General features: G+C 36.8%; 1 protein-coding gene across 2 annotated transcripts in view; it reads right to left on the bottom strand.

Moving 5' to 3' along the window:
* Atg16 (Autophagy-related 16) overlaps window positions 1-14,895 on the bottom strand; it is a 537,024-nt gene that overhangs the window by 23,620 nt on the left and 498,509 nt on the right. For both annotated transcript variants that reach the window (XM_076382311.1, XM_076382313.1), the window contains 3 exons: window positions 4,855-5,034; window positions 3,625-3,709; window positions 2,322-2,468 (listed from right to left, as the gene is read on the bottom strand). In XM_076382311.1, coding sequence (XP_076238426.1) covers window positions 2,322-2,468; window positions 3,625-3,709; window positions 4,855-5,034 — 412 coding nt within the window. The remainder of the gene's footprint in view (window positions 1-2,321; window positions 2,469-3,624; window positions 3,710-4,854; window positions 5,035-14,895) is intronic.

The raw sequence follows: 14,895 nt of genomic DNA, 5'->3' as shown, positions 1-14,895 counted from the left end.
ATTTTGTGGCAAATTGTGTAGCGGGTCGGTGCTCGACGATACCAGTCTATGGCGTTCCGGTGAAATGGACGCGAGATCATTTCTAATACCTTTAAATAACATACAACGATCTACGTGATTCCTGATTCCAGGATACAGTTCGCTGTATCTCGATGAATCCTTTATTACGGTGCTGGAATAATGCCTGTGTTATTCTCTCGACTTTTTTCAGTTGGCGCACGTGTCCGTTTCATAAGGAAAAATGAAATAATGAAAAGCGGCCTGCCTTGATCAAGTTTTTGCGAAGACTGATTGCATTTTTTGAACGAGATATGGATCAACTGAGAAAGTATATATTTATGATAATAATTATTTCATTCTTTTTCTACAATCTCTGGATATCTTTTTGTATAAAAAAGCCATACTCAAAGGCCTTCTAAAAAATTATCAAATTCAAAAAACATTGTAATTTAAGGATACTAGATGTCACTAGATATGGAGAAGAAAAAACATACTACAGTAGTTTTCAAAATTAACTAAACTTGTAAATCACTGGATCAATAATTCACTAAGGAAAAGTTATTAAACAAAAAGAAAAATCACAGAGACAATTAAATTCATATTTTTTCCATGAAAAGACGTAAAGCTTCTGAGGTGATTTGATATTTTTAATACATCTTTATAAGAGTGCTTAAGATAATATCATTAGCCAAAAATTGAATTTAAAGAAAGCAATGGCATATTTCTCAGAGGACGTTAAATAAATGCAATAGATTCCATTGGGCTTACAACAGGTACCAGTTATGAAAAGCTTTGCATGAGGATAGCGATCGCGATGCGATCAAAATTTCATGTTTAATAAGTTTCACCATTATTGGTAATGGAAGCCATAAAATGTCATATAAAATTGAACAGGTTTTTTTCCATGCACGGTTTTTAGAATAGTTCACGGTTTAATATCGTTATTGCACATTCCAATCGATATCAAAAAGGGGATTGCGATTTTCCCTGCTGCGGTCGCAAAAGGACTGATAGATGATCTCGAAAATATAGATTGTTAAAGCTCACAACAGGATTGAATTTATCATATATACGTATATTTTCTGTATCAGCGTTTGTTTGAAATAAAATTTTAATCTTGATTTCAAGTTCTTTCCCTTTTCTTCGTTCACCTAACTCCTATTCTGTCAATTGGTGAAACTGTTGGATTTTGCGAGAACATGAGTTAAAATTTCTTTAATACTGCGTCACAAGTAACGAGAGATATAGAATATTATTTCTAAACTATTTTTACTTTTAGATGTAATTCAACAAAATTATACTGGAAAGAAGTCTTAAAGGAATAGCTGAACATGGAAATAAAATTTTAAATGTTGAAGTACCATTTCTTTTTAAAAGTAAAAATAAATTTTAATTTTTGGAAATACTTTGAATGTACTCAGTTTTTAGAGACCTCTGTAAAATCAGTGAAATTCTTGCTATTTAAATCATTCCTTTCATTTCATTTAAACTTTCGCACAGATTGCTCTGTACTGTTAATTAATTCCCATCACGCGCGGCTAATCATTCGATTTCTAACACACAACAAACATATTTCATGACCATGCACTCCAAGATTGCACATTATGTCATAGTAACAGGTGTTGGGAATGGATTTCTCCAGTCCATTTTTATGTGTAATTACAAAATTAGTACCTGCTAATAGCAAGTATCACTTAAAATAGTATTTGCATGTAACTGAATATTAAATATTATAAAAATTTGTAAGACAATTAGAAGCACAATATTCCACAACATATATTGCAAGGAAAAAATTAAAACATTTTTCAGTCCTGAGAAACGTTAAATGCATAAGAAAAAATTTTAATTCTCACTTTAGAGTAATTCTCTCAGACATGAGAATTATAGTTTTAATATAAGACGTAATTTAATAAGAAATTAATATATATGATGAAATATGATGAAAAATTTTAGTTCTTTTATTATTTAAATACGTCTTGCCTTTTTTATGTAACTGGTTAGTTCATTAATATGTGGTTAAGCTTTTTAATTTCATTCGCGAAAGAATAAACAACTGAAATAATATCTCCTACTTTAATGCAAAATATATAATAAGTCCATTCAAACATTATGCTCTTCCACACTTTACTCTGTGAAAGAGTAATCTCAAATCATATTTCAAATGTATTATCGCAATGTAAAAGATGATTTTTGCATAAAATAGCCATATTTTGCATAAAATAAAGAAGTAAAATATTTTTGTAATGCAATTCAAAGCCATATAATAGATGCATCGAATGATCATTGACAACAATTAACACGTGTAATGCAAAATTACTCACGAGTGATTTTTCAGTACAGTCTCGATCATGTTTGTGGCGACAGACCAAATGAAAACGGATCCATCTGAAGAACCAACTGATATATATTGACCATCGGGACTAAAAGCTGCCCGTGTCCAATCAAAGCCAACCTTAAAGCCATCAGCACTGTAAATCAAATAGATATACATCATAATTAATATTGATATAGTATTTTAATCATTAGTTTGAACTAAAGGTTCAATCAAACCGAAACATCTGCCCAATTTCCCTCCTATTTGCTGGAGGGAACCAAATTTACATTATTATGTGTAGCTTATTTAATTCAGTAATTAACAAATGGCTTTGTGTTAATATACACATGAGATAAGGACATATTATTGATCGAAATATTATAAATTAAATGAAACGTCATTCTATTATATGTACAATGTATTTAAGGGTTATATGGATATTGAATGATATTTTAATATTTTTAATGCAAATGAGTTAAATTTAATGAAAATCATTTTCTATGTGAATTAACGAAATAGCTTTATTTTTATCCTTTGTTCAATATTAAACAAATTTTAATTTTTGAAAATCCCAGTTTCGTAGGATAGATGTACTATTATTACAATATTTTTATTTATCTTGTTTGCAATTTTATTTTCTAAAATTAAATTCTTCTTTAAATTTATAGCAAATACTCGTTCTTTATGTCATAAAAAGTTTCAGTGATTGTAGAACATAAAAAGTAACATTCTATTTCAAAATAAGGCCGTAAAAATTAGCAATGAAATTTCCTAAACTCATTAAATTAAACTGAATTAAATACAGTATAATTATGTTCTAAATTAAAATCTACTTAATTTTTACATAAACATATATACTACCCAATTACCAAAAGTTGACAATAGTGTTTAATTTTCAATAATTCTAACTTATTCCCCCTTTATTTAATTTAATGATCGACATACTAAAATACAGTGCTCAAAAGAATTAAAATATTACAGATAAAAAAAAAGTAATACACATATGCAATACTGCAAAAGTTTTTCAAACATTACTGTGACATGAAAAGCATTTGAAATATTAGCAATTCCATTCATCTGCATAGTTCCCTAATTTTTTTGCACAAGCATATTTATTTATTTGATGAAAACTTAATTTCAAAAATTGTGGAAAATTACTGGCCATTAACTTTACAAAAGCAAGCCAAAAAGTTACAAATCATTATTCTCCCCACGACTAACTGGGGCACGCAAGGATTTCCCCAGCCAGAACAAGGGGAGCATCCCCTTAGAGACGCTGAACAACCGCTACTTTTAGACAAGATACTCACCTAAACGACCCAATGATCTTCTTCATCCGCAGGTCAATAAGTTTCAGCGTATCGTCCCTGACACAGCTCAAAAGGTAATTTGCATCTGGAAACAAGCAGGTGTCGCTACTTGAATTTGCATGTCGCCGATGTTGAAGTTAAATTGGCTGTGCTAATACGGTTAGCCATACAACAAGCCGCGTACGTGCCTGAATAAAGATAATAAGCAATCGCTGATTACATTCTGATAGGATTCCGATCACGTTGCGAGGAAGTTTCCGCGGCCTTCCGTTATTTGAACAGTGACGATGGGGAAAAAAGACCGATCGCAGTGCCATCTCCGTCGCCCCGCCCCCTATCCCTCCCCCCTATGAATGCAACGGGAGGAATTGGTTAAGTAATTCCTTTTCTGGACGTATAAATCCTATGGGGAAGACGGTTCGAGAAATGTTTCATTCCGAGTCCTTAGCGAACACATTTCCCGGGGAATGGTGTATTATGCTTTAATGGAAGTATGCATAATGTATTACGGCGAATGATAAAGGAAACGCATTAGACTGGCATGATGTAATCGAGCGAAATTTTACAGCCGCGATATCGTTTCTATCCCGAGATTAAACAAATGCGCTGGAACAATGTGTGTTCCTCGAAGGAGCTTTCTATTTTGGCGTGTTTCGCGAATTTGCAGGGAAACGGAAGCTTCGAGATATCAGATGACGGTTATTGATGTAATGTTTCGACAAGGAGGGGTTGCTGGAATGATGTCGTATATATTCGTTCCTTTGTTTGGCTGAGAGTATGCAGGGTGAGTCACGTAATTGTATCACCTGAATTTTCTTGGGAACCATTTCTTGTATAGAAAAATATTTCAAACGAAAGTTGTTTGGTATTGGGAGCAGCATATCAAAGAGGAGCACATTCTCGATACCAAATATCTGTTTGAAACGTTTCTTCATACAACAAATAGTTTACTTGAAAATTTAGAAGATACAGGTACGTGACTCATCCCTTATATGGCGTGAGGAGCTGAGCGATCTAACCTCAAAATATTTTTCCCGCGCAAAGTACTTAGACGTATTTGATGGAGTCGGTTCAGAATATTGTAAAAAGTGTGATTTAGTATTTTAGGAATTATACAATAATAGAGAATTGAAATAAGAAGAGGGATATGTGTACGTGAAGGTTTTTCAGTATTTTAAACTTTTGCGCAATCAGTGCTGTATAGACTGAATATTAGTATGCAAAACTCACCACGGGATAAATCCAGTGACGTGACCTTTCCCTCGAGCAAGATATCATTCGAACTGGACTCGGCTCTGGTGTCCCAAAACCTGATCCTCTGATCAAAATGGCCACTGATTATCGTGGAACCTGCTCCATCGGAAGTAACGAGATCGTTGCAACTGGACCCCGCGAATTTCGTTTCTATGCCTGCAAAAAATAATATTCAGCTGGAACTCATATCGACAAAAAGAAATGTTGAAACTGGTATATATAAAAAAGATTAAATATATTATACATTTTAAAGTAATTGAAACACTCTCTATATAATTAATAAGTACTGAAAACAAAATATTCAAAAATTTGTGAAACGAATAAAATTCTAATAATCCTTAATTTCAATATATCCATATATTCAAAAAAAAGCTATTTGTAACAATTTTTAAAATTTAACTTGTTCCTGTGAATTGATACGAATGATATAAATATATTTCAAAAATAGGCGAAACTGTGATAGTACTGTTCTGTTCGAAAATGCAATCGAAATGCGTATCTCCCTATTCATATAAAATCTGCTTACGTCGGTGCATCTAAGTCGACGGGTATGATACATCACTGCGAAGTAATAGGATCCAATAATTCCATCCTCATAGGAAGCACAGAGCTTCTAGCGGTATCAATAACTGACGTATCTTTGTTCTAAATTCGACAGGCTAATTGATCGGCTAGTAAATCACGTTTGATATAACGTAGATCGGGAACAACAAAATAAACCAGTAGTTCCCTTACAAAATTCGCAAATGAATAAACCGTGGGACGAGGCAGCTAACGTTGTTTATAGTAGCTCCATTGCAGAGCCAATAGTTGCTCACTGAGCTCAAACAATAGACATCAAAGCGCCCGCGTCGCAAAACAACGGGCCTGGCAGAATTTTACGGTGACGAACGAAGTGACAATTTATTCTCGCGATTCAGCAGCCCTATTTGATCGCTTGAAAGAGCTTGATCGAGTTTAATGTTGTTGCGTTAGTGAAACTACAATGAAAGATGAATTATTAAAAAGGTAGATACAAATTTATTTGGTTTGATATTGTATGTGAAAAAATACCTTAAATAGAAATTATGTCCTTTGAAAGAATTGTTTTGTAGAAAATGTTGTTTTACAAAGCATTCATCCAATTACTAAGAAGAAACTGTGTTTGAAATTTTCTAACTCTTTTTATTTCGTTTTATGACATTAGTTTCTTACTGGGAATTGTTAAGCTTTGCATTCATCTTTATGAAAACGTAGAGAAGCTTTAATACTTCTATAATTATCGAAGTAATTATAGTCACAGCTATCGCGGTAATTGGGGGCACAGTTAACGAGGTAATTGGAGGCACAGCTATCAAGGTAACTGGAGCTACAGTTATGGAAACTATCAGACGCTCTTAATTTAAGTTTACGTCCTTTTTTTGACAGTCTCCTTTTTATCTTATTTATTTTCGTTATTAATCCATGTGTATAATATTTTAACAAAGTGCACTAAACAATAAAAAAGATTTAGTTGCAACTACTCAGGCTGCAGGTATCGCAATTCTACTGCAGACAATAGTGTCAGCGGATTATCTGCAGCTTGTATAATCTTTTGTGCTGAGGTCGAAACGATACCCCGTTGCGTCTATGTTTTGCAGGAGGTTACTTGAGACGAGGTGACGCGAACGGTGTTTCTCAGCATAAATTAAGTTTGAAATCTTGCTTATTGCGTCGCGGAAATCCATGAAAACGACCAGCCTTGGAAGCACAGTGCGAAAAGGAAAGCCATCCCCGACTTGTAACGTACTTTTAATAATAGCGTTAACTGGTGTGGCGCAACACTGCCTTTGTGCACTTTACTCGTATTTCAAAGCAAGATGAAATTGCGATCCGGTTTCTTTGTTACTTTCCTTCGGCACTGCCGTTCTATCGATGTTCCCGCACGCTGCATCATAGCTGCGGGTAAGTCATTACTTACGTAACGAACAAATACGTAACAGAATAAATTACTTTGCCTCGAAAGCATTTGCCAGAACGATGTCATAGACTACAAATTTTTATGCCTTTTTCCATTTTCCGCAATGAGTGATCAAATTATTATAATCGGATGAAGATATTATATTCAGTTTCTCGCATTTCGTTACTTTAAGCTTCCAAATATTCGAGGCTTCCAAATTTTTGTTTGAATTTCTAAATTTTTAGATGTTTTAATATTTCAAGTATCTACAAATTGTCAATTCTTTGAATTTCCAAATTCCCTAATTTTTTAAACTTTGAAATTTTGTTAAGTAGAAGAACACGTGTTAAAAGTCTCGATAATTAATCTATATTTAACACAACTTTGGGACTTAATACTGGACACTACACGCCTGATTTTGTCGTACCGTAGAATTTCACTTGAGAGTTTTTCTCAAATAGACGTGTCATCTGTACTGAATGATTAAATTACAATAATCAGATAAAAATATTACACTTCAAAAACATAACATTACTCTTTGCAACAAAAATAATTTCATTTTAAGTGTATTTTCAATTTCATTCGTATTGAAGTTTCAAACGAGTAATAATTTAAAGTAATCACAATAATTTAATTATTTCTTGTATATTGACTTCTAAACACTTATTTTATTCATTCTATAACGCTTAAACAATGTTGTAATTTTCATCCTAGAGAAAAATAACGTTCCCTAGGGAATTTGTTTTCTGGGGGAAAGCAGATGGCTTCTGGAACATTACGCGAATCGAGGAATATACAGCAAAATAAATACAACTCATACTAGTGAATTCGTCTCTTTCTCTAGTTCCAATGGAAACACAGCACAGTACCTGACCATCTGTAGATTCCCCTAGCTAGTTCATCACAGTCACACGATTCATAAATCCAGCTCTCGTGTTTCATTTTGTATTCCATTATCTTCGCCACTATTTATTTTCATCAATTAAACCCAGCACGACCACCTGTCGCTCTCGTTATATTCCCCCAGACTGGACGCAGCAGCAAGACGGCAAAGAGCGGTGCGCAGCCTTGAAGCGGGGCGACGAAAACTCCCTAGAAAGGGTGCGCTACTCGCCTGAAGTGTTCTTCGATTTGCGGTACAATAGGGGCCTTAACAAGCAAAGAGGCACAGGTTCTGCGTAACGCTCGGATGAAATATTATTTTCAGCCGGCTGGTATTTAATTTCGACCATTCTTGCGATACAAGTTTCCAGAAAAAAATATCCCGCAAATGGGCGCGATACGAGCTCGGGCAGGAAATTTTCTTTGAAAGTGCGCCAGACACGTAAGGTGAAGCTTGTCGGTCCATTTTCTGCTCGTACCGTTCCCCGTGCACGAAACATGATTTATAATCGCGCGTAACATGACTTGCTTTGCATGTCAAAAATGGAGCCACGATTAAAGGCTATGCACCGGCGAATCCTTTTAGCCGCGAACCAGTGTACGAAACACTCTTGCGCACGACCAATGAATAAATATTCCTAATTCACCGAGCTTATTTGCGAACGTTAACGATGATTACTCGGTTGAATCCTAATGATAATGCCGGCGGAATACGAACATTACCACAACGAGCTACCGCTTGGGAAGAGGTAACGTACCAGAGAAAGGCCAAATGAATTCAGCGACCAACACTTAGCAGTAATTCTTGGCCTTTAGTCCCGGGGCAGAGTACAGAAATTACTTAACAATAGTTTTAAATCTCTTACGCTATCAATCTTAGCCTGATCCCCTTTGTTACGAACGTAATCGGCAGCTTTTCGCGATCCATGCAGTCATCACATGGGTGATTACGGTCATCAGGGCTGGGTACCATGCGTTGACCATGAACGCGCAAATTGAAAATCCTGTGGACTCAAGAAGAGATGATGGACTACTGCGTCTGGCATACTTAGCTGACGACCTTATTTACGCAACCGTGAGTGATATTATATAGCGTGGAGGAACTGGTGACCAATGAAAACTAGATACGCATATGCGTATGTTTGCCAACACCGCAAATGTGCGCTTGAACTAGATAGGTAACGCCCAAGCGATTTGTCTTTGTAGAGACGTGATGCATGTTGTACATGGTACAGTCTATACTTGAGGATTTCTCGTGATACGCGTTTCTCGAATGCAATGTGTTACATGAGATTTAAACGTATATTAATGTTCATGTGTTCCAATAAAAAAATTGACGGCTGACACAGGAGATGTGATTAAGGAAGGATTATTAGGGCGGGGCTTGAAGAATTCTTGGGTCATTTTGCCTAATCTGAAGGGTACAGATAGATAGAAATTTAACGACGAATATGTTTAAATATGACAGATGGAGTTCTAAACCTGCTGCGAATATAATAAAATAGAAAGATAAATAGCCTACTGAAGTTTGTTACTTTTTCTAAAAAGTATCTTAAAGGAAAACTTCGCGAAGAAATATTGGTAGAACTGTCGAGTTAATTTTGAGAGCGATTAGACAAGGTTGATACACCGAACTGACATTTGTGTATTAATCAGACATTCAAGTTCGCATGTTTGTTTATCATTTGCAACTCTTACAGTCATTTCCTTCCTTGCACATTACTAGAGAGCTACACACACTTCAGATTAGGAGAAACTTGTTCAGAGCAAGTAAACAAGCATTTCTCAATGTCAATTTGCTCTTCATGTACCACCTGTGTTGCCAGAGAAGAGTTTGCATCGTATTAGAGTGTAAATGTGAGATTTTGGGTGTATCCAGTTGGGTCTACGGTTGTTTGTGAAATCCTCCTTCATATCGGGATATCCAATATTCAAATATTCAAATAACTGAATAAAATAAAATTAAGAATACATCAGAGGCAAGTCATATTTGTAGTTAAAAAAGAGAGGAGTTGAGTTTTTACAACGAAGAAGACCTGAACACCAAAATTCCGAATTCAATGTCCCCAGCTAGGTTTGTCAACGCCCAGAAACTTCCCACTTTACACGTTTCTTTCCTCCCAGAAGTTGAAGCCTTCGATTCTAATTGCTGCAGAACTTCCGAATCATCGCCAACCGAAAACTAGGCCATCAAAGTTCGGCAACTTCAATAATTATTGAGCAATTTACTTCTGCTCCGAGACCAAGCCGTCCGGAATCCCTGATCACTTCAGCAGAATCAAAATCGAATTAAGGTTTACAATTCCGCCTTCGCCAAGACGTCCTGTCTCGCCGCTGAAAGCCAATGGATTGTTAACCGACTGTGCTCTTGTCACGTACAGGAGGAGATCCTAAATTTCCAAACAATAAATCTTCTGCGGCGAGCTGATATCTTTCGTTCCGCAAAAAATGGGAAAAATAAATAGCGAATAACTTTCCTCAACAAACGCCAGTCTGCCAAAGCGTTGACAGGCTGACGGGATAAGGGGTGGTACAAGGCGAGGTGGTGGGGAGGGAGAGGGAGGAACAAGATAGATAATACTCCAATAGAAAATAGCTGATCCACTTTAAGCATCTTTTTTGTCTTAAAGCTAGATAAACAATAATTCACGCCTAAACGCGCTTTCAGCGACGGTGTTCCCCATTGTCCGCTCCTTGCGTAGCGAGATTTATTCCCGCAAAACTTTTGTACAGCTCCTCCACCGCCATCCGCCTTTCCCTGATAGCGGCGGGGCTTGGTTTTCACTATTTTGCCGTGGGACCGCGTTCACAACAAAAGCGTAAAAGCCTCCTAACCGAAATGGATGTCCGGGTGGGTCGGGTCTGTGTATCAACCTTGCCCCCCCTCCTTCTACCCCCCCCCCCCCCCCCCCCCCCCCACGCTGCCCCGATGCGCGCGAAATTAACTCGGATTCAGCTCGCAAAAGCTTGGGAAATTTTGGAGGACGATTCAAGTGCGCGCCAGCGGATTCAGTCAACTCGCTATATATTTATACGTGTCAAAAATAAAAAGTCTGGCGGCGAGGGCGGGGCAGGGAGGGGGGGGAGGGAAAGAAACGCTTGCACGGTACGTTGCCGCCGCAAAACAATGAAGTTTTGCCTTTCCGCGTCTAGCTCGCCGAGTGTACCTCGTAATCGCTCGGGACAACTTAACAAAAGGACTGCTTTTTGCGCTTGACGGCAGCGCTGTCAACTGTTCTATTGCTCTGGGAGATCATTTTTGAGGGAACGACGCGACTCTCGCCTGGGGAGGTGGGAATTAGGAGTATTCCTCGAAAATGTCGTGAATTTTGTCGAAAATAGGGATAATTTTAGTGAATTCGGTCGAGAAAAATTGAGTACGTTTCGATTGTAGGGAGAGATTGAGGTTAGGATAAAGATACTACGTGAGATTTAATCTAATTAGATTTGGGAAAAAGAACACAAATCGTTTCTGGGTTTTGTGGTAAAAAAGTGAAGGTAATTAGATAGGTTGAACGAAAAAAAAAGACATAAAATCTTTCGTAAATAAAAGTATGTACGCGATAGCGGTTGAAAAAAGTTCGAGAAGCGTGCAGCCAGCGAAAGAGGAAGCAGCACGCAAGCGTCAACTATTGGACAAAAAGTAAAACTAGATGGAAACTATACATATATTTAAACCCACTATCTTAACAGCTTGGTTACAAAACCAGTTAATGGAGTTAACGGAGTTTTTTACCACAAAAGCAATTGATTACTATTATGTCGTTTGTTCATGAACTACAGGTTTTCGTATGGACAGTATTTTAATTAAATGAGATTCAAGTAATTTTAATTAAATGAGAGCGTCATTAAAAAAGTACTACATGTCATACCTAATCTGTAGGACTGCAGTAAATGGTTCATAATAAAAAATAATTTGTAAATTAATGGCGTGTATAATTAAATAGTGTAGTATAAAAATAAACGAATAGCTGATAATAAATTCTATGAAAACTTTTAGTGGCGTTACTCGATTTATATTTAATAGTGTACTGAATTCCGCTACTTAGGAATTCCCTGTCACGCAAGGTGTTCCTGAGATCCTCAGTAACCAAGGTAAATTTTAGAAAGGTTATCCTATCAATTCTTGCAAATTAATACAACTGAGCACAGTGTCGTCTAAGGCGGTCCAGAATCGGACGTCCTCTGTCAATAGAATTTTACTTGAGTGGGGTCCTGCATCGGTACCCTGTACCACTGTTGACCAGAGTGAAAATCGATATCTCGAACGATTCTTCGAACGAAATGGTTTCACGAGATTAGTCAGCGGTCTATAGGGATCAAATGTAAATCCTGCATACATTTACAATCTGTAGAGACCTCTCATTGGTGTACCTCACATCAACGGGTCACGTTCCTCCGCGTTCAATTTACTTTTCTGACCCCTTAAAGCCACCCCCATTTGGCAAAAGAGCACCACGCAGCTACAATGCCAAAATGGCCCCCACACCTGCCAGTAAATTGTCACTCTGGCCTATTTTTTAAGCACCGTTTATCACGCGATGGAACGACTTCGGATATAATACGAACAGAAACTTTTAATTGTAATAAAACAGTAAACTGTCTATTTAAAAATCCACAGAGAGATCCTGCGCGTCACTGTTTTTATTTGTACACAGCAACGTCCAAAATAAATCCGATTTCTGTTGACTATTCAAAAACAACTGTTTAAATGACAAACGTAGCAATCTGAATTATTTCTACTAGTGGTCCCCGAATATATTTCACAGCGATCCCAAACTGACGTAGAACAACCGTAGCTTCGTGTTGGTTTTTTGTCTTTCTGTAGAATACCGTCGAAACATGGTACTGCTCTTTTGTGTAAATTCGAGAAAAATAAATGTTTGACGTTCTTTAAACAATGCCACGTTATTTATGTTTTAAGAAAACAGCAGGTAGATATAGAACAAACAGCTGGTCTAATATTTGTTAAACATTATTTTAAAGTAATATTTTCCATACTTGTATAATCGTCTCTTTAATTAGAAGTAAAAGTTGAGGAACTCAAGAAAGACAAAGCACAATGTAAAGAAATCAAAACAAAAGAAATGCTAAAATTAAACAAACTTAACACAATTTTCAATGTCTTTAATCTTGGAAACTTCTATCCCATTTTTACTAAATTGTCATTCTTAATTGTAATTTCAGTCCATTAAAACGAAGTTTTACAAGAGACTCCATATTTCATGAGGGAATTATCAAGTGACACGGGTATCAAAAACTACCCTATTAAACATTAAGAATTATCTATTAATTAAAAAAACTGAGTATTATAAAATATCAAAAATATTTACTCCAACAAATTTATTTATCATCCCAACATACTTCAGCCCTATCGCGTAGAATCTTCCGTCGAAATATTCTATTTAAGACACCGATGCGCTAAATAAATCTGTTAAAGAAAACTCGAAGAAGTTTCGCGCGGAAACCCCGATACAGAATGAAGGCTGTCTCGTTACAAACTGATCTAAATTGAATTTCTTCCATCACAAGTTTCCCTTAATCGCCCGACCTATCTAACTTCGGCACGGGCGTATTCACCCTGCATGAATTTACCAATTTCTTATCCGAGCTTCTTTTATCGGGAAGCATTCCGCGCTGGGAGCGTCGATAGGTACGAACAAAAGGTGTTTCTGGCGGGAGGGAAAAAAAGAAGAAGCTGCAGCTTGAAGCAAGTTAGAAAGGATTCCGCTAGCTCGTGAGAGGAGCCTTATCGGCTTAATTAATCCCACAAAGTGACGCTAAGACGGAAGATCATTTTTACTCGATCTTTCTCGTTACGGCGGAGTTAACTTTCGTAGGACGAATAAATTCGCGTCAAAGTTACCCTGTATTTCGAGCACTGGCTCGTTACTGCCTGCTCTCTACCCAAGTTCCATGAAAAATGAAATGTAATAACTTGTATTAGAGAGGTCGATCGGAAAATTTAATTCAAATCTTTTCTGGTGAAAATTGTTTATTGGAAAATGTGGACGCTCATGGGAAGCCATTGAAATATGGAAAAATAGGTTATGCTTCTAACCTGGACTACTAATATGGAGAATTCAATTCATATACTTCTTTTTTCACAAACGAGATACATCAGGTGTTATTAATTCACTTTTTTTATTTTTTTAGAATAAGTAATTTCCGAATAATAAATTTTCAAATCTAGTAATATTTAATCTTTCGAATTTTTAAATTTTCAAGTATTCACATATTCGCAGTTTCTAGTATTTTAGGTGTTCTAGGTGTTCAAGATGTTTAGATATTCGAAGCTTCTAAGTTTGTTAACATTCAAATACTTTAATGTTCAATTATTTAAACACTTGAATTCTCTGACTCAACTTGCACCACGAACTGGACCTATTTCCCAAGTTTCTAACTAAAACAATAATAAAACCTGCACTTTATTAATTGAATTTGCTGTGATTCCAGGTAAACCAATGTTCGCCAAATTCTCAAGTAACCCAAGTGGGAACAAAAAACCTGAATATAGTTCCCAGTTGGCATTTCTTGCTCCCGTATCAAATGAAATTCCCCTAGGTCTGGTTGGAACACAACGAGCACCCATACTCGCAGAATTTCACTCCATTTTCAATTCCAATGAATTCGTATAGAGTTCCACGACGCGAGGGCTCTGCCAAAGGAACTTCCTAATTAGTTACTAGTAATAGGGTTTTTTCGAGATCGTAACCGTGTGCCTGGCATAGTTCTGGGAAACGACGGGAAAAGTACCAGGGCCAGGAATTTAAAATACGTATCAATAGATGTTATACGACTGCCATTTGAAGCGGCAGCGGTACGCTTTAGCGTCTCTGCGCAAGGAAGACGACATTGTGGTGCGCACTTTTACGCTGCCCGTGGGAAAGATTTAATGGCCAACAGAATACGCGTTTTAATGTTCGGCGTCCTTCGACGGCTCTAACGTTTCGCATCCAGCCTTAATTCTAATGCGATTGCGCGCCACCGGACGAGAAACGGAGAGGGAGGGGAAAAAAGATCGTGAACCTCGCCCCAGAAGCTGGGACTTCTAAATTAGAAGCGTGGGAGCGAGAGAGTTCCTCCGTGAGCGAGTGTGACCGAATTGTTTAGAAAGAATTAAGAATGCACTGCGCAAGGCGAAAGCGAGTGTTTTAGTTACTCTTTCGCCAGAGTTCTTGAGAGAGTCTTTTAATTACAGTTTAGTGAGTCTTATA

This window comes from Calliopsis andreniformis, chromosome 7 (genome assembly GCF_051401765.1).
Source record: "Calliopsis andreniformis isolate RMS-2024a chromosome 7, iyCalAndr_principal, whole genome shotgun sequence".
In the NCBI taxonomy this organism is placed as follows: domain Eukaryota; kingdom Metazoa; phylum Arthropoda; class Insecta; order Hymenoptera; family Andrenidae; genus Calliopsis; species Calliopsis andreniformis.
This window is presented reverse-complemented; position numbering and strand designations above follow the sequence as displayed.